This window comes from Ursus maritimus, unplaced genomic scaffold (genome assembly GCF_017311325.1).
Source record: "Ursus maritimus isolate PB19 unplaced genomic scaffold, ASM1731132v1 scaffold_3, whole genome shotgun sequence".
In the NCBI taxonomy this organism is placed as follows: domain Eukaryota; kingdom Metazoa; phylum Chordata; class Mammalia; order Carnivora; family Ursidae; genus Ursus; species Ursus maritimus.
In genome coordinates, this window is record NW_024425563.1 from 79,079,459 (window position 1) to 79,103,467 (window position 24,009).

A 24,009-nucleotide genomic window follows, 5' to 3' on the forward strand; every position below is an offset into this window, starting at 1 on the left:
TGAACTTTTAAAATATAATAATGGATAAATTATAAATGATAAAATTAAGTCCATGCCTTTTACCATACCTGAAAATAAACTCCAAATGTATAAGAGATCTGAATGTAAAAAAGGAAACCATATAAATACTGAAGTAAACTTGGAAGAATCCCTTCTTAACTTAGATACAGTGAAAAGCTTTTTAATTAACACTCAAAATCTAGAGGCAGTAAAGGAAAAAAAATGATGAACTACATTAAAAACTTACAGAGGCAAACACTCATGCACACCCATACTATATATATATATTCATACTATATATATACACATACTATATATATATATACACACACACACACACACACACACACATTCATTAGTTCATTTATTTTAATTTAATTTAATTATTATTATTACTTTTTTTTAGAGAGAGGGAGAGCAGGAGCAGGGTGGGAGGTCGGGGGGAGGAGCAGAGGGAGACAGAGACAGAGAATCTTAAGCAGGCTCCATATCGAGTGCAAAGCCCAACACGGGGCTTCATCTCACAACTCTGAGATCATGACCTTAACCAAAATCAAGAGTCAGATGCTTATACAATTGAGACACCCAGGTGCCCCCAAACCCATAGTTAAATAAAAGACAAATGACAAATTTGGAAATAAGTGTTGAAATGCATATTACAGACAAAGAGAAAATATTTTTAGTATATAAAAATTCTGAAACTAAAAAGTAAAGGACGAAAAAACTTAAGTAATGAACAAAATATGTTGAGATTTCTAAAACAAGAGCACCCTTGGCACTTATTTCATATCTGCTGCTTATTTTTCATCACTAAAATAAACAAAGGCCCCTTGGAGAAATCGGTGATTCCAGGAGGCCTGAGACAAGCAAAGAACAAGGTGAGGCTGGAATATCTTTCACCAGCAAGTTAAGAAGTGCTAAAAAAAACCTCATGTCTTCCTCTCAAAAACCTATAACCCATATCTAATCATGCAGAAAACATCAAACCCAACTGATGGACACTAAAAAACAAAACAAAACAAAACAAAAAACTTGACCAGGGTGCCTGGGTGGCTCAGTTGGCTAAACATCCCACTCTTGATTTCGGCTCAGGTCGTGATCTTATGGTCATGGGATAGTGGGATCGAGCACTGTGTCAGGCTCTGTGCTCTTTGGGGGAGTCAGTTTGAGATTCTCTCTCTCCCTCTCCCCTCCCTCCTTAAATAAATACATCCTTAAAAAAATGCTCAAAAAATACTTGACCAATTTTCCTCAATACTGACAAGGTCATCAAATAAGCAAGTCTAAAAACTGTTACATTTAGAAGAGCCTTAGCAAATTTGACAACTAAATATAATGTGGTATCATGTGGAATCCTAGAATACAAAAAAGGATATTAGGTTAACAACTAAAGATATTTCTGAAACCATGAAGACCAAAATATGGTCTTCAGTTAATAATGCATCAGTATGGCTCAACAGTTATGAAAAAGCTATCATACTAATCTAAGATATTAAAAGTAGGGAAAACTGTGTGGTATGTGAACTCTGTACCAACTTACAAGTTTCCTATAAAGTAAATCTATTCTAAAATAAAAAGTTTACTAAGAAGGAAAAAAAATATGTTATAGCCTTTATTCAAATAAAAGGGTAGTGGTGGTGAGGAGGATCTCTTCCTCCAATATAGAAAACATATATGCAAAAAACCCAAAAATGTATAAAATGTATAAAAAGAAAGCAGTAATGCAGTAGTACTGCATTGCACAATTACTTTCTTAACTAAGAGTCTATCTAAAGAATTTACTACCTAACAGGTAAAGATTTAAATATTCCTAGTACAAAAAAAAAAAAAAAAAAAAAAAAAAAAAAAAAAAAAAAAAAAAAAAACAACCACTGTCAGAGGAAAATGTTTTCATTGGTATATTTTGCTTATGTACAAGCATTGGATTTTACAAGTTTATGCTTTCTGAAAGCAATTTTATTGTGTGCTGGAATGACTGCTATGTTATCTGTATCAAATCCTATCCTATTTGAGTTTTTATATTTAAGCCCAAATTCCTCATAGTACTATTACGAAATGTGATCCATGGATTTGAAAACATGACTATTGAATATACTTATTATATTACTTTTTCACTATGTTAACTGATTCTTGAACAAATTATTAAATTATTTATTTAAAATTTTTATTAGGACTTGTACCTATTTATTATGATTACAAAGCCAATGATGATAGACTATGGTTTACCAAGTTTATTTTTTTATTTTTTTTAAAAATCTTGTTTATTTATTTGAGAGAGAGAGAGAGCAAGCATGAGCAGTGGGAGGGGCAGAGGGAGAAGCAGACTCCGCACTGAGCAGGGTTCCTGACATGGGGATCAATCCCAGGACCCTGGGATCATGACTTGAGCTGAAGGCAGATGCTTAACTCACAGAGCCACCCAGGCACCCAGTTTACCAAGTTTAAAACAGAAATAATCTTGATGTATATTTGTAGATAACATTTTACAGCCAAATCTACAGTTCTCAGTCATATAAAAATCAGGAATGTTTTAATAGTCACTTTTTAAATATGTGTTATTATTTTAAAATACGGAATAGTGTTTCTTTTCAAATGTAGAACTGCAACTCACATGTTTGGAAGAACTTGACTTCTTTTTTATGATATTTTAAAATTAGGAGTATGGACACTTTAATCAATGTTTAATAAGACACAAATTACTCATTAAAAAAAGGGAAAAATAAAACCACGTGGGACACAGTAAAAGGCACAGAAACCAGTTTGAAGTAGTTTCCATCAGCTAAGTTTGGAATAATTTTGAGTATCAGAATGAGCAACAGGAATAGATTATATATCATGCTGAGTAAAAAGAGGACATGAGTCTCTGTGTATAGTCCCACTTGTACTACAGGCACTAGTATTACTAATAGTAGTAGCAGCGGTGGCGGCAGTGGCAGCAGCACCCGTGGTAGTAACAGAATACTTACAAGGAAGGAAGAAAGGGAAGAAAGGAAAACTCCTATTTACAGAAAAATGATAATAAATAAATAGGAAATTGAAGAACAACTACTTTAAAACCAGCCTAGTAATGACTAATTTGTGAACGGTAATCAAAGTATGCCTCAGAGATTTTATGAAAATTTGTTTGGAAATAAGATACTTACTCAATCTCAGAGACCCCAACAATTTTCCTTTACATCACTTAACCAAGTTATCAGACTCACCACCAATAATGGAACAAACTGACATCATATCTCACAAGTTAAAATGCTCTGAAAAGGACAAAATATCATCTATGCCATAATCCTGTCCTTAACTTGATTTTAATCATGAGAAAATAATCAGACAAAATGGAATTAAAAAGCATTTGAAAACAGCTGGCTTGGGTGACTCAGAATGTTAATCTCAAGAAAGACGAAACACAACAACTGTGACAAGTATATGAGTGTTCATTATATCATTCTTGTGACTTTTCTGTGGAGCAAAATTTTTCCAAAGAAAATGTTGGGAAATATATATATATATATATGTCATTCTAAAAATTCTCATTTCTTTGGTATCCCTAAGGGTCACTCATTTAATTTTTTTTTTGATTTTTTAAAAATTTATAATGAGATGCATAAACCCTTATTTTAAGGAAGAAGAAATTTCACTGAAAATGAAGATACTTTAATCTGAAATATTTGAGTATCTTTGATTTGTACAGAGTGTTTTCAACTTTTACATTGACTTTCATGAATTTGCATGCTTGTAAAAAAAATGTTTTTGTTCTATACTTCCTTGTGTTCATTAGTCCTCTTTCATTTATTTTATGTTTAGATTGTTATCGTGGGAATGGCAAAAATTATATGGGCAATTTATCCAAAACTCGATCTGGACTAACATGTTCAATGTGGGAGAAGAACATGGAAGACTTACACAGGTGTGTAAATATCTTTCTTTCAGTACATAATATGTAGTGATAACAGCGGATAGTATATTCAGATATGCACATTGTTATTTCTTTCTATTATATATCATAATAAGCTAATAAAAAACATTAGATTTGTTATTCTGTGCAACTCTATTTAATGTATGCCCTTTCATGTAACAAATTTTTTTCTTTTTGAAGATTTATTTATTTATGAGAGAGAGAGAGAGTGTGCACAAGCAAGGGGGGAGGGGTAGAGGAAAAGAGAGAACCCTAAAGCAGACTCCCCACTGGTTGCCCGACCTGGAGATCATGACCTGAGCCGAAATCGAGAATCAGCTGCTTAACCGACTGAGCCACCCAGGCGCCCCCAAACTTTTAAATAAGCAATTCAATCTAACACACTTTTATTGAATATTTACTATGTGTTCTGTTCTGTGATAGGTGCCCATGAGAGACATTAATAAAAAATGGGCATAAGTTTTGGCTTCACCTTCAAGGATGATATGGTCATATTGAGTAAACAACTGTATGACTTGATAAGACATTTCATAATTAAGTGGCAAATCTAGTGTTTCAAATAGTACATTATATGATTGTGTTCTCATAATTATTAATTGTTAACATCAGTTCATGAAAAATCAGTAAGTGACCATTTTCACGGACATATATACCTTAAATATCCACTTAAATATTAAAAACAGAAACAGGTTTCCTGGTATAGCTTTATTCTGACACATTAAACTTTTCTACAACTAAAAGAATGTATAATATGTAATTGAAAAAAACTATATATTTCAGAGAATTAGAGATTTTGACATTGGACATATTCACAGAAAAGTATGTCTGCCACTATCTGCCACTTGACCCTAGCAATAGCGCTAGTGTGTTTGAAATTACTAAAGAAGTCTGAGACATACTTATGACATAAAACTGATTTTTACCAAAATCCCAGAATAGCATATGAGAAGAATAGAAGGAGAAAAGGTTAGCATCATTTGATCAAGTACTTATGCCATGGTTGCTTTCCATAAGTTATTATCTTGCCATTACAATCCTATGTGGAAGATATTTCTATATGTGTGAATAAGAATTTAATGGCTCCAAGAGGTTGAGTTATTTTGCCTCTAGTCCTACTTTAATTTTATTCCCTTCCAAAATGTACTCACTAGTGGATGATATGGTTTCTATTAATTTACTTCACAAACAAATAGTGACAGTTCTAAAGCAGTGGTCTCCAACTTAAATATGCATTTCACATATGTAAGTTGCATGTGTGCTTTTGTTTTCTAATAGCCACATTTAAAGAAGTAAAAATAAACAGCAAGACTATTTTAAATAATATTCCTTATTAATCCAATATATCTAAAGCCTTTTCATTTCAATATGTATTCAGTATAAAAAATTGTTAATGAGATCTTTTACATTTTTTCATAGTAAAGCTTCAAGATCTGGTATATATTTACAATTGGAGCACCTCTCTATTTGGGCTAGCCACATACCAATTCTTCAGTAGCCACGTGTGGCTAGTAGCTACTGTATTGGACACTGTAGCTCTAGGATTTCAAAGATAAGCAGAATTCTAACCTCATGGATCTCACACTCTGGAATGCCAGCCAACAGCAAATGTCAATACCATATTATAAAAAGTCATGAAAAAGATCATTACAGAATTTTAAGTGAAATTTAGCATGATTAAGATTAAATGCTAATTTCAACACTGCTGTTTGGTGGATCCAGTTCTTATGGGCTTGTGAGAGACAACTATACCAATTCTGCCATCGGAAATCACTGAAGATTTGGATATTGAAAACCTGGTATTTTTATGGCAGAAGAATTTATACCTCAGAAATTAGCAAGGACAACAAATAAAGACTTCCTACACATCTCAGAGTGCCCTTTTAAACATTACCAACATACCACTGGAAATATATGACATATTTATTTAGGGAACTCATACTTTAACTCCTAATTCACTGAGTTTGGGTTGGACATTCGGAAATAGTTAAAAGTCATTTGAGGGGCACCTGAGTGGCTCAGCCATTAAGCGTCTGCCTTCAGCTCAGGTCATGATCCCAGGGTCCTGGGATCAAGCCCCACATCAGGCTCCCTGATCGGTGGGAAGCCTGCTTCTCCCTCTCACGCTCCCCTTGCTTGTGTTCCCTCTCTCACTGTCTCTCTCTGTCAAATAAATGAATAAAAATCTTAAAAAAAAAAAAAAAGAAAATGTCATTTGAAAACAATTTGCAGTAAATTGATGAATGGTTGTTTCATGGTACCATTTTGGTTTAAGAATAAACTACAATTGGGTAAGGACATAGTACAGAATGGTGGTTTTGAACATTAACTCTGGAAAAAGCCATTTGTTCAAACCTCTGCTCTACAGCTTATAAGCCATGTGACCTCAAAAAAATTGTTTTCTGTGGATTTCTATTTCATCAAATACAAAATAGCATAATCTTAAAGCCAGTCTCATTAGGTTGGTCTAAGGTTATATGTGTACATCATATAAAATAGAATCTGGCACACAGTAAGTACTATTTGTGTTTGCTGTTTTTATTGATTTAGAAAATGAACCTGAGTTTGGAAAGACAGTCCAACTTTACCTGGCCAAGCTCTTTCCAGTTTTTAAATGATCCATTAATTACATTCAAGCGTGATAGTAATTAATAATACAAAATAAACTCAGTTATTTATATAGTTTTCATGACTTGGTCAGGATGGCCATTTGGAATTTGGCTTTATTAATCTTATCAAAATAAATATAAATACTGATGCTTTATGATTGGGCATGGTCTAATAAAATAAGAGTATTTTTGTTTTTCTTTTGTAATAAACTTAGTTAAGATATAAAATGAGAAAGTGTTACTCAGTTATCTGTTGAAAACTCATATATTGTAACTATATAATCACTGAAAGTTTAGATTTTAATTATTTCATTAGCACACGATTAGTTTTTCAGTGTATCTTTCTGTCCTTTGTCATAATGATGTTGGTAGTGATGCTTTTTGTTTCTGAAACATGAAGAATACTTTTGCAACAGCTTGCATTTTCTATGTATTTTATACCCTTGATCTTCTTTGTCATCTGCTCTTTTTCTGGCAGTGTTTCTACCCCATTTCTATGCATAGAGGTGTTGGTTGTCACCTCACCACTGTAATTATAAAATAGAAGCAAAATCACAAATTTTTCATCATTTTACCTGTGCTAATTATGTAGCCCTATTCCATAATCCCAAGTAGAGAACAAACTGCAAACAACAACAAAATAAGTCTAAAACAAAATAACCAAAATTCACACCAAATAGAAGCTTGTATTGCATCCACGATGAAAGTTACATGCTAGGATTTTATCTCCTTGTGACAGTTTGTTTCTGTTAGATGCAATAAGCATCTTGAGATGTTTAGAGTTTGTTGTTTATGCAGGCATATCTTCTGGGAACCAGATGCTAGTAAGCTGAATAAGAATTACTGCCGGAATCCTGATGATGATGCCCATGGTCCCTGGTGTTACACAGGAAATCCTCTCATTCCATGGGATTATTGTCCTATTTCTCGTTGTAAGTACTTTTAATGAAGTTCTTCAGGTGAAATATTTTAAATACACTGAATCTCCTTTAAATTGATATCTCAATCAGAGGTGGAAATATAGGAGGCTGGTGGGGATGCATTCCAGACAGGAACACACACACACACACACACACACACACACACACACACACACAACCTTTCTCCATCTCTCCTATAGACAAGGAGACACTTTGCTGGCCTTTTAAAGAAGATTTTCTTCCTCAGAAGACCCTCCTTTGAAATCCAGAAGTAAGAAATGGCCACCATTGTAATATGACTGCACCAGAAAAGACCCCCTTCCCAATACTAACTGTTCAGGCTGTGAATATAGCAGAGCTCTAACAAAGTCCCCGCCCAGTAACGGGCTCATGGACAGACCTGAGATGGTGTTGCTTTCACTTTCTTCTCAGTGTACTAGCCAAAGACTAAAAAGCCTAGAGTATTCCATCAACATCTCTGAGTCAAAGATGGTTTCTTTTAAAGCTGATTTTGTTAAAAGAGTATCAGTGTGTAAAGTAAAAGATATATGTAAAATATATATGTCTGATATACCTCATATAAAAGAGCTCCTATATATTAATAAGAAAAAAATGAGATAATTTAGGAGAAAAATGAAGAAAATAAATCTTCAACAGTAAGTATAATTAATAAACAAACAATACATTAAAACTTCATAGTAAGAAAAAATGAAATTGTAGAAGTATAAGAACATTTTCACCAATCAGGTTGGGAAATAAGAAAATAATTGTTAATGCTCAATATTAGCGAATGTCTGGGTAGTCAGAGTCTTTCAATACTGTATTACTTTGTGAATTGGAAAGCTTGTCTGAAAATCAGTTTGGGGAAATGTCTCAGGATTTTTCAACTATGGCATTATTGACATTTTCTACTGCATAAATCTTTGGTGTAGGAAGCTGTCCTGCGCACTATAAAATGTTTGGTGGTATCCCTGGCCTCTACCCACTAGATGTCAATAAAATCACCCCTCCCCCTAGTCATGAGAACCAAAAACTATCTTTAGACATTGCCAAAATTCCCCTGGGGAACAAAGTCATCCCCACTGAGTACCACTGAATAATATATATTGAGATGGAAGTATATCCTCCATATGCTATTGAGTGAAAAAAGGCTTAATATAAAGCTGTGTCAGTAGCAAAAGACCATTTTACTAGACTACATACCTCATAGGATCTGTGTTTTTAACAAACATCTTTAAACACTATGTTAAACTGTCTCCTGTCTAAAAAGGACATATTTGTATAAGTTCAGTAAGAGTCCTATTTTAAGAATATTTCTCTTGGTTGGTGGGGAGGATGAGTGAAATAGGTGATGGGGATTAGAGAATACACTTATCATTATGAGCACTGAGTAATGTATACAACCACTGAGTCACTATATTGTACACCACCTGAAACTAATATAACACTGTATGTTAACTATACTGGGATTAAAATTTTAAAAACTCTACTGGATTAAAATTTTAAAAACTCAATAAAATCAAAAAAGAATGTTTTCCATTTGAGAAAAGCTAGTAGCAACTACCTTGAAAATAGGAACAAAAGCACCCATTTTAAAAAGATTAGATTGAAGAAATTACGTTTACTTTAAAACATGAAATACAAATACATAATTAAAGAGATAATTTTTTGCCTTAAGTGGAAACACTAGTCATGTTTCACAAAATTTTAGCATAAAAAGGCAAACTTCTTTTTTTTTTTTATTAAAGATTTTATTTATTTATTGACAGAGATAGAGACAGCCAGCGAGAGAGGGAACACAAGCGGGGGGAGTGGGAGAGGAAGAAGCAGGCTCATAGCAGAGGAGCCTGATGTGGGGCTCGATCCCATAACTCCGGGATCACGCCCTGAGCCGAAGGCAGACGCTTAACCGCTGTGCCACCCAGGCGCCCCAAAAGGCAAACTTCTTAAATATGATTTTCATCTAGTATGGCTATAATTAAGATCTGGAACGTCCCAACCTAGTTTTAAGAAGTATATTATCTATAATGGTAAATAAATACCTATAGATTAGCAAAGAAATATCATATTATTATATTTATTTCATTAGCTGTAATCATAGCCTTTCAAAGTAATTCGTGTGTTCCTAATTTTCTATTTTTCTCATATTAGAGTTTGCATAGGGCCTGAAAATGTTCTTTAGAAGATGTCTTTCGAGGTTTAACACTACAAAGCAAAGAAACCTACCTCTCTGGGACATATATCTTTTTAATGATTAAAGGATTATTTTTTTATAAAAATTAGCTTTACTTGATGGTACCTTTTTGTGAAGTCTTTATGATTAAGAATAATGGAGGCTAATAAATATCCAATGGTCTAGGAAGAAGAAAAAAGTCAGGCTTCTAAGATAGTTCTAGTGCACATACACAGCTAAGAGTAAAATGCTCCTGTAGAATCTCGGGGAACTGTGATTTGGTTTATAAACCTGACAAAGGACTCTAATTAAATGCTTTCAAAACATATTTTCAACTAACATTTTAAAACTAAAGTTAGTAATGTGCTATTGGAAGACTGCAGAGTGTTGCTAGTATTTGATTAAATGCTACTGCAGATAACTCATTTTTATTTCAATATATTCTGAACATTAATTTCAATAAGTATTTTTACACTGTCATTTTTCTAACTAATATTTGTAGTCAGGATTTATTTACATTTTCCTGCTGGTGAAAGGCTAATAAAATTTATCTTTAGAAGATCTGAGTTCTTATTTAACTGTAGAGACTGTATAAATCATTTTCACACTGTACATTTGTATTACAAAACATACAAAAGTTTTTCTTTTAAAAATATGCTTACAGAGTATTACTTAGCATATATTTTAAAGATTATCAGATAGGTAAAAATAAAATTACAGAAATGCCTACATATTAATCTATACACATACACACTTTGTAGATCTTAGAAAAATCTTCAGTATTAAATACTTAGGATGTAGTGGTTAAGAGCTTCAATTCCAACTTCCAGGTTAAGGATTCAGTTCTCTCACTGTAAGTGCCTTGGACAACTTAACTTCCATCTCAGTTTGTATTATTTATTTATTTATTAATAATTTTAAATTGAGTTGCTATTGTGTGTAAAGCCCTATATTGTAACATGCTAGGTATTCAGCAATGTAAACAATATTTTTTTTACCTTTGGTTAGTTCTCAGTGTAGAGACATTTATGTAAATACAATAATTTAACAAATATATATATATTCATATTAAAATATATAATGAAAATGGAAACATAGATATCTGCCTGGAGAAATATGTGATGTCCATAAGGTTTTGAATTTGGTTGAAACTTTAAGAATACATTAAAGAAAGTTTTTTATAGTAAGAACTCATATTTGGTTCTGAGGCCATATAAACACCCACATACACACAAACATTTACCTATTCTTCCATAGGCATAACTTTTATTATTGACATGTTTCCCTTCAAATTTAAGTTGAATCAATACTGAAAATTTGTATCATATATATATATATGATAAATATATATATGATAAGTATATATAGATGATATATAAATTTCAGATTTTAGTACTGTGGTAGAGCAAAAAGAAGTAAGGATAGTATTTGATGGTAAAATGGCAAAGTCCTAGAGCGCATTTTCTCAAAGTTTGGCTCAAAGTGTGCAATAGAAGAACCTAGAATGCTTTTTAAAAACTCATAACCTAGCCACCAACTCAGAATCTCTAGAAATCTGATTTTAAGTGATATTTCAGCTTATTCTAAAGTGTGAGAAATATTGGTTTAAAGGAAAAATATATAAATATAGAATAACTATAAATGATCAAAGTCCCAAATACACAATCTCTATAATTTTTTTTAAATTTAAATACTGCAGTAAATTACAATAATGAACTATTTGTCAACTTATTAACTTGATGCTTAGAAATAGAAAACTTGATATACAATTAAGGATAGAGAGGCCTAGTCTTTTTTATCACAATACCGGAAGGAATAAATATCTAGTTTTTAATTTTAGAATTTTCAAGGAATTGATTTGAGTGGAAAAACCAATATTGTTGATGTTTTAATGACCATAGTTGGCCTCAATCCTAATTTGTACTATGAGCTAAAACACTGACCTCAGCTGACTCTAAGACAAAACCCTCCCCCAGGCTAAGCTAAAGGGAAAGGGAAATAATGAAATTTATATGTTTGCCTTTACCCTATTCATTTAAAATATCTAGATCTGGAAAATGAACATAAATAAAAACCCTTTAGCATATATTAATTCTCATGAGATTCTCCATAAGTAACAATCAAATTTGCATGTATTACAAAGGAATGCATGTGCCATTATTGTTTTGTTGTCGGTTTATTTGAGCTCAGGGCATTTCCAGGGATTAATAACCAGCTGGTCTAAACAGTGCCTGACTAAACTCTATGCCATCAATTCTGAACAGTTAGACATTAAACTCCAGGAAATGTCCTATGCCTCATTCATTACTGCATAAATATTTTCAAATCCTAGCATCTTCCAAGCTTTTCTCTTTGCAGCTATTAAACCCCAGTGGGGAGGTTATGAAAAAGTAGTGAGCTATGAGGTTTTAGTTAGAGTTAACTTGCAGTTCCCAGTCCTCTTTTTTCCATACTTTTTTTATTACAGTGTGGAAAAAGCAATATTTGAAATATTCTAACAAAGCATAATTATATTTTGTTATCCCTCTTTTTCCATTAGTGACATTGATTTCTATCTTCTAGAATTCTTGAAGAGTTTTCTGAAACATGTGATGTTTCAGTTATTCTCAACCCATATTAAAAAATAAAAATAATTGGGGCGCCTGGGTGGCACAGCGGTTAAGCGTCTGCCTTCGGCTCAGGGCGTGATCCTGGCGTTGTGGGATCGAGCCCCACATCAGGCTCCTCCACTGTGAGCCTGCTTCTTCCTCTCCCACTCCCCCTGCTTGTGTTCCCTCTCTCGCTGGCTGTCTCTATCTCTGTCAAATAAATAAATAAAATCTTTAAAAAAAATTATTTTCAGAAAAAATACTAAGTGCCCAAATTATCTGTATGAATGATCTGAGCAAAGTATAATAAGCATTAAACTATTCAATGGATTGTTCATTGCCATGTCAGGCATTTTGGTAAAATGATACGGCTCCTTGAGGTCAGCAGTTCAGTCCAAGCTACCAACACACTCATCAAACCACACACCTGGGAGTCTCCACAGTCATCAAATAGGGTTTTCCTCACATTATCCAATACCAGTAGGCATGTACCTTCATTACGGCCTAGTAAGAGTGATTCGTATTACTAAAAGCATACTATTGCATTTTATCTTCAAATAAAATGTCACAAATTTTAGGGAGTTATCCAATTCATGGACATTTGCATTTCAATATATAACTTTGGTTCTATATAACAGAAATATGTATGTATGAATTGTGTATATGTGTATATATTTATTTTTACAGGTGAAGGTGATACCACACCTACAATAGTCAATTTAGACCGTAAGTAATCTTTTAAATATATAGTTTATTTGACTCTCTACATGTCAGAAATGATGTCATCATTTTCTTCACGGAAAAATATCACTATATTAACTTCCATCATAAAAATAAGTTAATTTATTTGTTTTTATTAATTTTTTTCTATGTGCATGTGTAAAAGAGGTTACAAAGGCAACTACATACTGAATATCAAAATTCAATTTTCAGAAAATATAAGATGTTATATTTAACTTTGAAAAGAGCATTTAACTTGTTTGTAATTTTGGGCAAAATGTATGTAATGGATATTCACTATCCTTTATATTAAGTCAGGATGCTAAAGTTAGAAAGAATAAAATCAGAAGGTCGGAAAGTTATGCAGTATATCTATCCTGCTTTATCTTTAAGGCTCTTTAAATGGTCCACTAGGTAAAAGGTGATACCAACTGGGAGGTTCAGTGAATCCTCAGTTTAAGAAAATCTTTTTTGGAGCTGCTTGTTTTTTGATTTTCACATTCTTCTTGGGCTGAAGGAAGATACTCAAGTGTTTTGACTTAAGAGACCACCTACTGTGTCCCAGGCTGAAGAAGCAAATGGAAATTTTAGACAATGCACAGGAGTAGAAAAGATAAAGCAAGGAATTTGGAGAAGGGTCAGGAAAAGTTGACTCCAAAGAATTTGATATTGTGTCATTTGGATATAATGATTTGGACATAACAGTTATGTCATCTGGACACGATGTCAATAAATACAATGTTGATAATCTGTTTGAAAATGGCTCTACATTCTTATAAAAATTCGGAAGTAATAAAAGAATATAGCTTTTAATTGAGGCTATTGATTTCCATTGACATTTAGAAATAACTACTATAAATAACATTGTTTCATTTTATATTGAGATTTGTGAAGGAAATACAATTAGTGTTAGACCTGAAGAGCCTATACTTAGTGCTTGGTGAGAAAATCATTTTCACTATGGAAATACCTTGAGTTGATTCATTTTTCTATGTTACTTGTCTACTTAGATGAGTATAGCAAACGTTTTTGGCCTGATTTCACACTCCAGTCATAATACTTACCTTCTTTCCCCCCAAATGTTCTTCTGATAAAATTACAGTAGTTACATTTCTTTAATTACCATTGCTTTTAAGAAAACTGAGAGGCATTGATTATTTCAAAATATTTTGTCAAAATGTTGTTTGGTCTACTTTTTAGATCCTGTAATATCTTGTGCCAAAACGAAACAATTAAGAGTTGTAAATGGAATTCCAACGCGAACTAATGTAGGATGGATGGTTAGTTTGAAATACAGGTAATTATTCATAGACACAAATCGTATGTATTTGGATTATTTGCAAAATTCAAATTCCCAACAGGATGGTTGTGCCATCCACAAAGGCACCCATTTGAGTGGGACACAAGAGGAGACTGACCGTATCATGCTTGCCAAACAGAGCCTGGATTTTACAATTTGTGCCTTCAGAGATGGTGACTTTTTAAATGTTCACAGAGGTCCCATATGTGTTGGCACTGTCTGATTACAAGTGACACTTCAGAGTGATTAAGAAAACACAACTAGACAGAGAAACTACTTATACCTTAATATCGCTGTAGTAGTTGTTATACACATGTGATTATTTTCCTAATCTAGGATATTATGACTTTATTTTCTAACATGCCTATGCATAGTCATATCAGAAACTTTACATTTGCTTTTAATTTCTAATTTTTGATTGTAATTCTAATGAAAATAACAATAATTTTAAGTTTTAGAATATTTTATCATTTAAAAGAAAGATAAACTATATTGATAGTTGAATAGCTTTGCTATTATGCTATTCACCATGGATAAAAAAAAAATCTTGACATGTCTATTTCTCAATGCTTTTAAGAATCATAGATGTTCGGGGTGCCTGGGTGGCACAGCAGTTGAGCGTCTGCCTTCGGCTCAGGGCGTGATCCTCACGTTATGGGATCGAGCCCCACATCAGGCTCCTCCTCTATGAGCCTGCTTCTTCCTCTCACACCCCCCCTGCTTGTGTTCCCTCTCTCGCTGGCTGTCTCTATCTCTGTCAAATAAATAAATAAAATCTTTAAAAAAAATAGAATCAAAGATGTTCTCAGTAAAATCACTTTGCATAATATACTCATACAAAAATAAGATTAGTAATTATGTTGAAGAATTAAATATTGAAAATAGAGTTAACTTAAAATCTGATCTTACGACTTCCTAAATACTACATATCTTATGCCATATGGTAATCAATATGTTAAAGTGTCCTTGTATCTGTCTCTTTTGGAACCTTATCATACCACCTACCCCAAAATGCACCTGAATTCTCACCACATTTTCCCTTGTTTTCGAGACACCCTATGTTTCTCCCTTCAAGCCTTTAAGCTGTTGTTCCCACTAAATGTTGTAGCTTTTTTCCTCCATATTTTGTGCCTGGAAAATCCTTCTCATTCTTCAAATACCAACTTGAATATCTCCTCTTTTTGGAGACCCCTTTTGTTCCTTTACCTCTAACTTCCTAGAGTAGAGGAAGAAAGTACATCTTTTGCTACAATTAAACCACAGTGACATTAAAATAGAATAAAGACAACTTGAAACCAAAGTTCTTTTATGAATAAACCAATTCTTAGCAAGCATGGAGTTTATATCTTTTGATATAAATATACATAAGACTTTAGACACCAGGTAGAAGATGTCCTAAAGTTCTTTTAATATATCCTTCTTGCAAGGAGTAACCCATCAATTTTACAAATATTTGTGTTGATAATTATAGTGTAGCTGTCCTAGGTGTGTAGTATTGAAACAGAATTGTGAAACTCACAGAATATTACAGCCAATTATGAAATACAAAGATTTAATGAAGGCTGCCAATTTTGGAAGAAGAGTATTTCATTTTCTTTCTGAAAGAAAATGTTCCATGAATCCACATATCTGAATGGATTAGTGATTCTTTGTAAATCTCATAACTTCAGAAAAAAAAAAGGGGCATATACTTCTAAATTTATTATTACCCATGGGAGAATGTATAAGAATACTCCTTTGGAAGTCTCCATCCTTAGAGGAGCAGGTGAAACTCTTTTTCATCAGATTAGATGAAACTTTTAGATAAATATATTTTTCTTTTAAATCCAAGTCCTCAGTAAAAACAGCTGTTTAGTTATTCTTCCAAAACACATACTGAGAGGAACAGAAATTAAAACTCAATATATACTCTCATCCTTCTCTATGGTAGAGGCCATAAATAATTGTGGTCTTAGTCTGGGAATCTTCTTCTATTACCCTCTGAAGCACTGAACATCTGTAATCTTTGGAAATGTAAATTGTGAAAAGTTTTCCTTGTTTCATTTCTCTGCCAAAAAACAACGCATCTACAGATTTAGGATATCATCAAATAAATGTACTAGTGTTTTTTTATTCTGGACAAGTATTTTATAATTTTCTAGATGATGTGTCTTATAAAATTGTTTTAATATTATAAGTGAAATATTATATTGCTTGTTTTAAGCTGAAGAAATTTATTCAAACTCAGCGATGTTCTAAGTTAATGTATCAAAAATAAGTAATGGTAATGAAAGAAGGGAATAGTGTACAAATATATATTGCTACCACCAGATAGTTTTCATGGTTTAGGTAAAAACTCAAATTTGCATTTTTATAATCAGACACTGAATTTAAAAGAGGTCTACGTTATTTTTGTTGTTCTTTTGTGTGTTTTGTTTGTTTGTTTGTTCTAAATATTCTATCTTTGTAGGATATATTTGCTTTCTCAAGGATAGAGACACGTACACGTGAACATGTGTGTTGGCAATGGATGTTGGTGTGTAGTGACAGGGCTCCTTATACAAAAATAAAGTTGATTTCCTAAAATTGTAATCACATTATGAAAAAATGCTAATGCTACAATCATCAAATATCATCTTTGCAGTCAAATGATTACTCATTTTATTCTAGCTGAGTTAATTTCTACATTTTCCTCTCAAATGCATTTATTTTTTAACAAATGGAGCCATAGGTTTTGCATTAATTGGCAGGCACCCTTTCCATGCAGATGTTACTTGTTTCTCTTTCCTCTTTCTCATAGAAATAAACATATCTGTGGAGGATCATTGATAAAGGAAAGTTGGATTCTTACCGCAAGACAATGTTTCCCTTCTCGGTAAGTGTTTCTGAAACCAATATTTGTTTTAAGCACTTAAGAATATGTAGGGCTTCCATTTAGCTTTTAGGCTTAGAATGTTTATTCATTTAACTGAGTCACCAACGAGGGATGAACAAATTAATTTCTTTCTTTAGATTTAGTCACAAAACTTACTTTGACTTAATGGATATTTACGATTGGATACTACTTCTGTTCACTTCTTTCCACAATTGGCATTACTCTCATTTGGGGGGAAGTTTTGCTAGAATTATGGAAATGATTTTTCCTCAACCTCCTCTTTGCATGCTACATGTCTAGATAGAAATCCTTTTCTGAATTAACAGCAAATTCAATTCTCACTTCTCCTTTCTTATGTAAATCCAGCCTCAGAATCATCTTGGGAATAATTTTTAATGAGAATTAGCCTAAGGAAAGTTAAGGAGGCAGCATCTGTAAGCTTACTTCCTGATTCTCATCAAGGTCACTGATTTTGTTAGTATAAATTTTCAGTCCTCGGTGATAAACAAACCAAACATACACAAAGCTAAGAAGAAAAATCTGCAGAAAATTATAATTCATGTAATGTGCTTTACCTGAGACTTTTTCACATGTGATTTACTCTTAAGCATAATCAAAAGGTTTTTTTTTTCTTAAATAGCTGTTTAGAATTTGAGCAGTTCAAAGGTTCTTTTTGCTTATGTGTGCTTGTAGCATTCAGAATCTCTCGTAACAAACGTCTTGTTCTTTATTATACTTTGATTCAAATTTTAAATTTAGGTTATTTATCTGCCCTTCTAAGCTAAAATAATAATACGTGTGAACAATATCATCCAATTTAAAATTATATTTTACATTTTAATTTCTTACTTAGAAACAAAGACTTGAAAGATTATGAAGCTTGGCTTGGGATTCATGATGTCCACGGAAAAGGAGACGAGAAACGCAAACAAGTTCTAAATGTTTCCCAGCTGGTATATGGACCTGAAGGATCAGATCTGGTATTACTGAAGCTTGCTAGGTTAGTTGCTTGAGAAAGTTTTGCATTTTTAACTTGCAATGGAGTTAGTAAAGCTTTTTCTTCAGCTATGTGGCTCTACTCTCTCTTTTATGTAAATTTATTATAAAAGCATATGTCACATGTCGTGTGTGTGTGTGTGTGTGTGTGTGTGTGTGTGTAGAGACAAAGAAAGAGTCATCTTCAACATTTTTAAAAATTAATAAATGAAGTTTGACCAACAGTTTGATCAGCCTGCTCTAAAACCAAAATTTAGTGAATAATCATTTGATAACTTTAATAGGTAAAATAATGAATTAAAAAAAAAGGCAATGGCCATTTAGCAAGTAATATTAGCAAGTAAGTGACTCATTTCTCTGCTACCTACTCCTGCCTCTACTACATAGATCATATATAAGACTTTCCCTTTTTCTTAAGAAACAAGACTGTTTATTCTCTCTTAATCTTATATTAAAAATTAATACTAAATTTTAATTTGTTAATTTTGTGTTGAATTCAATCAAGGGTATTTACCATTGTATTTTCTATTTTCAGGCCCGCTGTCCTGGATGATTTTGTTAGTACAATTGATTTACCTAATTATGGATGCACCATTCCTGAAAAAACCACTTGCAGTGTTTATGGCTGGGGTTATACTGGATGTAAGCTATTTTTAAAATGAAAAGGCAATATCATACTTATTTTATCTAAAATAATTCTATTTGTTTCTTATTTTTCTCAGCTTACCCTGTGCTCATTAATGTACATTTTTTACCCCATTCTAGCCATCAACTCTGATGGTCTATTACGAGTAGCACATCTCTATATTATGGGAAATGAGAAATGCAGCCAATACCATCAAGGGAAGGTGACTCTGAATGAGTCTGAAATATGTGCTGGAGCTGAAAATATTGTATCAGGACCATGTGAGGTAAAAAGAGCATTTTTAAAAAATAAGAAGTATATAATAAATATAGTTTCTTATGTTTCTTTTTTGTTTCTTATTTGTGTGTTTGGTCCATTTTTCTCAAATAAAAATTATTATCTATCAACTTGTTCTAAGAGAGAAATTGGGAAAGATAACCCCTTCATTATCCTTGTACACTTATTTTAACTAAACAGTAAGAAGATCCATGTTTCATTATCAGCAAGCTACAATGATATTTGTCTCTAAAAAAGCAATAAATTAATACAGCCAGAACTCTAATGGAAAGCTGGTCAAATTAAAAGTATCCAATATGCAGTTTGATATAATAGCTTGCATTTTTCTAATGTTTTCTAAAGTTATCTGATCTTCCCAAATTCTCCCTAAATGAACTCTATCCCTGGTTTTAAACTTTTAAATGTGTTTTTGGTTAAGCCAGTGTGTGTGTGTGTATGCTTGCGTGTGTGTGCGTGTGTGTGTGTGTGTGGTTTAAACAAATTCTATTTTAAAAAACCAGAAGGTCGAAGTTGGTGACTTTAAGAGCTTGAACATTTTCATTTGTTAGGCAACTGTTCTTTCAACTTGGCAGTATTCCAATCCCTATTTTACATAGACAAGCTGTTAAACCATTATTTTACATGTATTTTTTTTTTTACTTTTTAAATTTTATCTATTTATTTTTATGCACACTTTGTGCTTTTAAAATTATTTCTGAAGTTGAGAACTTTTTTTACATTTTTATTAAAAATTTTAATTTCAATGTGGTTAATATAAAGTGTTATATCGGTTTATACTACACAATAAAGTGATTCAAAAATTCTATACATTACTCAGTGTTCATCATGTACTGTTAATCCCCTTCACCTATTTCACCCATCCTCCCACGCACCTCCCTTCTGGTAACCATCAGTATGTTCTCTATTGTTAAGATTCTGGTTTTTTGTCTTTTTTTCTTTGTTTTGTTTCCTAAATTCCATGTGTGAGTGAAATCATATGGTATTTGTCTTTCTCTGACTGACTTATTTCACTTAGCATTATACTCTCTAGATTCATCCATGTTGCTGCAAATGGCAAGATTCCATTCTTTTTTATGGCTGAGTGATACTCCTGTGTGTGTGTGTGTATCTATGTATCAGATCTTCTTTATCTATTCATCTATTGATGGACACCTGAGTTGCTTCCATAATTTGCCTATGTAACTAATGCTCCAATAAACATAGGGGCACACATATCTTTTCAAATTAGTGTTTTTATATTTCTTGGGTGAATACTCAGTAGTGAAATTACTGGATCATACAGTAGTTCTATTTTTAATTTTTTGAGGAAACCTCCATACTGTCTTCCATAGTAGTTGTACCAGTTTGCATTCCCACCAATAGTGCAAGACGGTTCCTTGTTTTCCCACATCCTGGCAATACTTGCTGTTTCTAGTGTTTTTGATTTTAGTCATTCTAACAGCTATGAGATATCTCATTGTGGTTTTGATTTGCATTTCCCTGATGATGAGTGATGTTGAGCATCTTTTCACGTGTCTGTTGGCCATTTGTGTATTTTTGAAGAAATGTTTGTTCATGTCTTCTGACCATTTTTCAATTGGATTATTCATTTTTTCAGTATTGATTTAAATAAGCTTTATATATTTTGGATGTTAACCCTTCATCAGATATATCATTTGCAAATATCTTCTCCCATTCATTAGATAGCCTTTTAGTTTGTTGACTGTTTCCTTCACTGTGCAGAAGCTTTTTATTTTGATGTTTGATGTAGTCCCAATAATTTATTTTTGCTTTTGTTTCCCTTACCTCAAGAGACATATCTAGAAAAAATATTGCTATTGCTTATTTCAGAGAAATTACTGCCTGTGCTCTCTTCTATGATTTTTATGGTTTCAAGTCTACCATTTATGTCCTTAATCCATTTTGAATTTATTTTTGTGTATGCTGTAAGAAAGTGGTCTAGTTTCATTTGCATGTAGCTATCCAGTTTTCCCAACACCATTTGTTGAAGAGACTGTCATTTCCCCATTGCATCTTCTTTCCTCCTTTGTCGAAGATTAATTGACTATATAATTGTGGGTTTATTTCTGGATTTTCTATTCTGTTCCATTGATCTATGTGCCTATTTTTTTGCCAGTACCATATAGTATTGATTATGACAGCTTTGTAGTATATCTTAAAATCTAGGATTGTGATACCTCCAGTTTTGTTCTTCTTTTTCAATTGCTTTGGCTATTCAGGGTGTTTTGTGGTTCCATACAAATTTTAGGGTTGTTTTTTCTAGTTCTGTGAAAAATGCTGTTGGTATTTTGATAGGGATTGCATTAAATCTGTAGATTGCTCTGTGTAGCATGGACATTTTTAACAATATTTGTTCTCTCCATCCATGAACAAGACTATCTTTCCATTTCTTTGTGTCATCTTTAATTTCTTTCATCATTGGTTTATAGTTTTCAGAACACAGGCCTTTCACTACCTTGATTAAGTTTATTCCTAGGTATTTTTTTTTTAAAGATTTTATTTATTTATTCGACAGAGATAGAGACAGCCAGCGAGAGAGGGAACACAAGCAGGGGGAGTGGGAGAGGAAGAAGCAGGCTCATAGCAGAGGAGCCTGATGTGGGGCTCGATCCCAGATCGCCGGGATCACGCCCTGAGCCGAAGGCAGACGCTTAACCGCTGTGCCACCCAGGCGCCCCTATTCCTAGGTATTTTATTATCTTTGGTGCAATTATAAATGGCATTGTTTTTTTTAATTTCTCTTTCTGTTAATCATCATTTGTATATGGAAATGCAGTAGATTTCTATACATTGATTTTGTATCCTGTGACTTCACTGAATCATTTATCAGTTCTAGTAGCTTTTTGGTGGAGTCTTTAGGGTTTTCTATTTAGAATATCATGTTATCTGCAAATAGCAAAAGTGACTTCTTCTTTGCTGCTTTGGATGCCTTTATTTTCTTTTTGGTGTCTAATTGCTGTAGCTAGGACTTCCAGTACTATATTAAATAACAGTGGTGAGAGTGGACATCTTTGTCTTGTTCCTGACAATATAGGAAAAGCTCTCAGTTTTTCCCCATTTTGGATGATATTACCTGTGGGTTTTTCATAGATGGCCTTTTTTGTGTTGAGGTATGTCACCTTTAAACGTACTTTGTTGAGGGTTTTTATCATGAATGGATGTTGTAGTTTGTCAAATGCTTTTTCTGTATCTATTGAAATAATCATATGGCTTTTATCCATTCTTTTGTTCATAGATGCATCATGTTGATTGATCTGCAAATATTGAACCACCCTTTATCCCAGGAATAAATCTCACTTGGTCATGGTGAATGATTTTTAAATGTATTGTTGGATTTGGTTTGCTAATATTTTGTTGAAGATTTCTGCATCTATGTTCATCAGAGATATTGGCCTGTAGTTCTCTTTTTCTGTAGCATCTTTATCTGGTTTGGTATCAAGGTAATGCTGACTTCAAAGAATGAATCTGAAAGCTTTTCTTCCTCTTTTATTTGTTGGAATTGTTTGAGAATAAGTATTAATTCTTTTTTAAATATTTGGTAGAATTCACCTGTGAAGCCTTCTGGTCCTGGACTTTTGTTCGTTGGGGTTTTCTTTTATTACTGATTTAGTTTCATTGGTAGTAATTGGCCTGTTTTCAAATCTTCTATTTCTTCCTGATTGGGGGTTTTGGGAAGTTATACATTTCTAGGAATTTATCCATTTCTTCTAGGTTGTCCAATTTGTTGGCATATGATTTTTCATAATATTCTCCTATAATTAATTGTTTGTATTTCTGTAGTGTCAAATGTTATTTCTCCTCTTCATTTCTGATTTTGAGACCTCTTTTTGTCCTCTCTCTCTCTCTCTATGATGAGTCTGGCTAAAGGTTTATTAATTCATTCATCTTTTCAAAGAGCCAGCTTCTAGTTTCATTGATCTGTTCTATTGGGTTTTTGTGTGTGTGTGTGTTCTTTTTAGTTTCTATTTTGTTTATTTTTGCTCTAATCTTTATTATTTCCTTCCTTTTGCTGGGTTTGGGTTTTGTTTATTCTTTTTATAGCTCCTTTAGGTGTAAGGTTAGGTTGTTCATTTGAGATTTTTCTTTGTGAGATAGGCCTGTATTGCTATAAATCTCCATTTTAGAACAGCTTTTGCTGCATCCCAAAGATTTTAGACCATTGCGTTTTCATATTTATTTGTCTCCATGTATTTTTTGATTTCCTCTTTGATTTCTTGGTTGACCCATTCATTGTTTAGTAGCATGTTATTTAACCTAAATATATTTGTGGTCTTTCTAGATTTTTTTCTTGTGGTTGATTTCTAGTTTTAGAGTATTATGGTTGGAAAAGATGCATGGTTCAACTTTGACCTTTTTGAATTTGTTGAGACTTGTCTTGTGGCCTTATATGTGATCTATTCTGGAGAATGTCACACTGCAATTTAAAAGAATATGTATTCTGCTGCTTTAGTATGGAATGTTCTGAATATATCTGTTAAATCGATCTGGCCCATCGTATCATTCAAGGCCACTGTTTCTTTGTTGATTTTCTGTTTGGATGATTTATCCATTGATCTAAGTGGGGTCTTAAAGTTTTCCTACTATTATTGCATTATTATCAATTACTTCCTTTATGTTTGTTATTAGTTGCTTTATGTATTAGGGTGCTCCCATGTTGGGTACATAAATATTTACAATTGTTTTATCTTCTCGTTGGGTTGTTCCCTGTATGATTATATAGTGCCCTGCTTTATCTCTTATTACAGTCTTTGTTTTAAAGTCTATTTTGTATGATAAAAGTCTTGCTACCCCCCCTTTCTTTTTTCACTTCCTTTTGCATGATAAATGCTTTTCCATCCCTTTACTTCCAATCTGCATAAATCTTTAGGTCTGAAATGATTCTCTTCTAGGTAACATATGCATAGGTCTTGCTTTTTTATCCATTCTGTCACCTTATGTCTTTTGACTGGAGTGTTTAGATGTATTTTGAATATAAGAGACACAGTCTCCAAGTTGGGGAATACTATGTGAGGTAAGGCAT

At 32.8% G+C, this 24,009-nt stretch overlaps 1 protein-coding gene across 3 annotated transcripts in view; it reads left to right on the forward strand.

Moving 5' to 3' along the window:
* HGF (hepatocyte growth factor) overlaps positions 1-24,009 on the forward strand; it is an 80,095-nt gene that overhangs the window by 50,222 nt on the left and 5,864 nt on the right. For all 3 annotated transcript variants that reach the window (XM_040644317.1, XM_008686185.2, XM_008686184.2), the window contains 8 exons: positions 3,799-3,901; positions 7,315-7,448; positions 12,885-12,923; positions 14,118-14,214; positions 16,997-17,071; positions 17,925-18,071; positions 18,603-18,709; positions 18,833-18,978. In XM_040644317.1, coding sequence (XP_040500251.1) covers positions 3,799-3,901; positions 7,315-7,448; positions 12,885-12,923; positions 14,118-14,214; positions 16,997-17,071; positions 17,925-18,071; positions 18,603-18,709; positions 18,833-18,978 — 848 coding nt within the window. The remainder of the gene's footprint in view (positions 1-3,798; positions 3,902-7,314; positions 7,449-12,884; positions 12,924-14,117; positions 14,215-16,996; positions 17,072-17,924; positions 18,072-18,602; positions 18,710-18,832; positions 18,979-24,009) is intronic.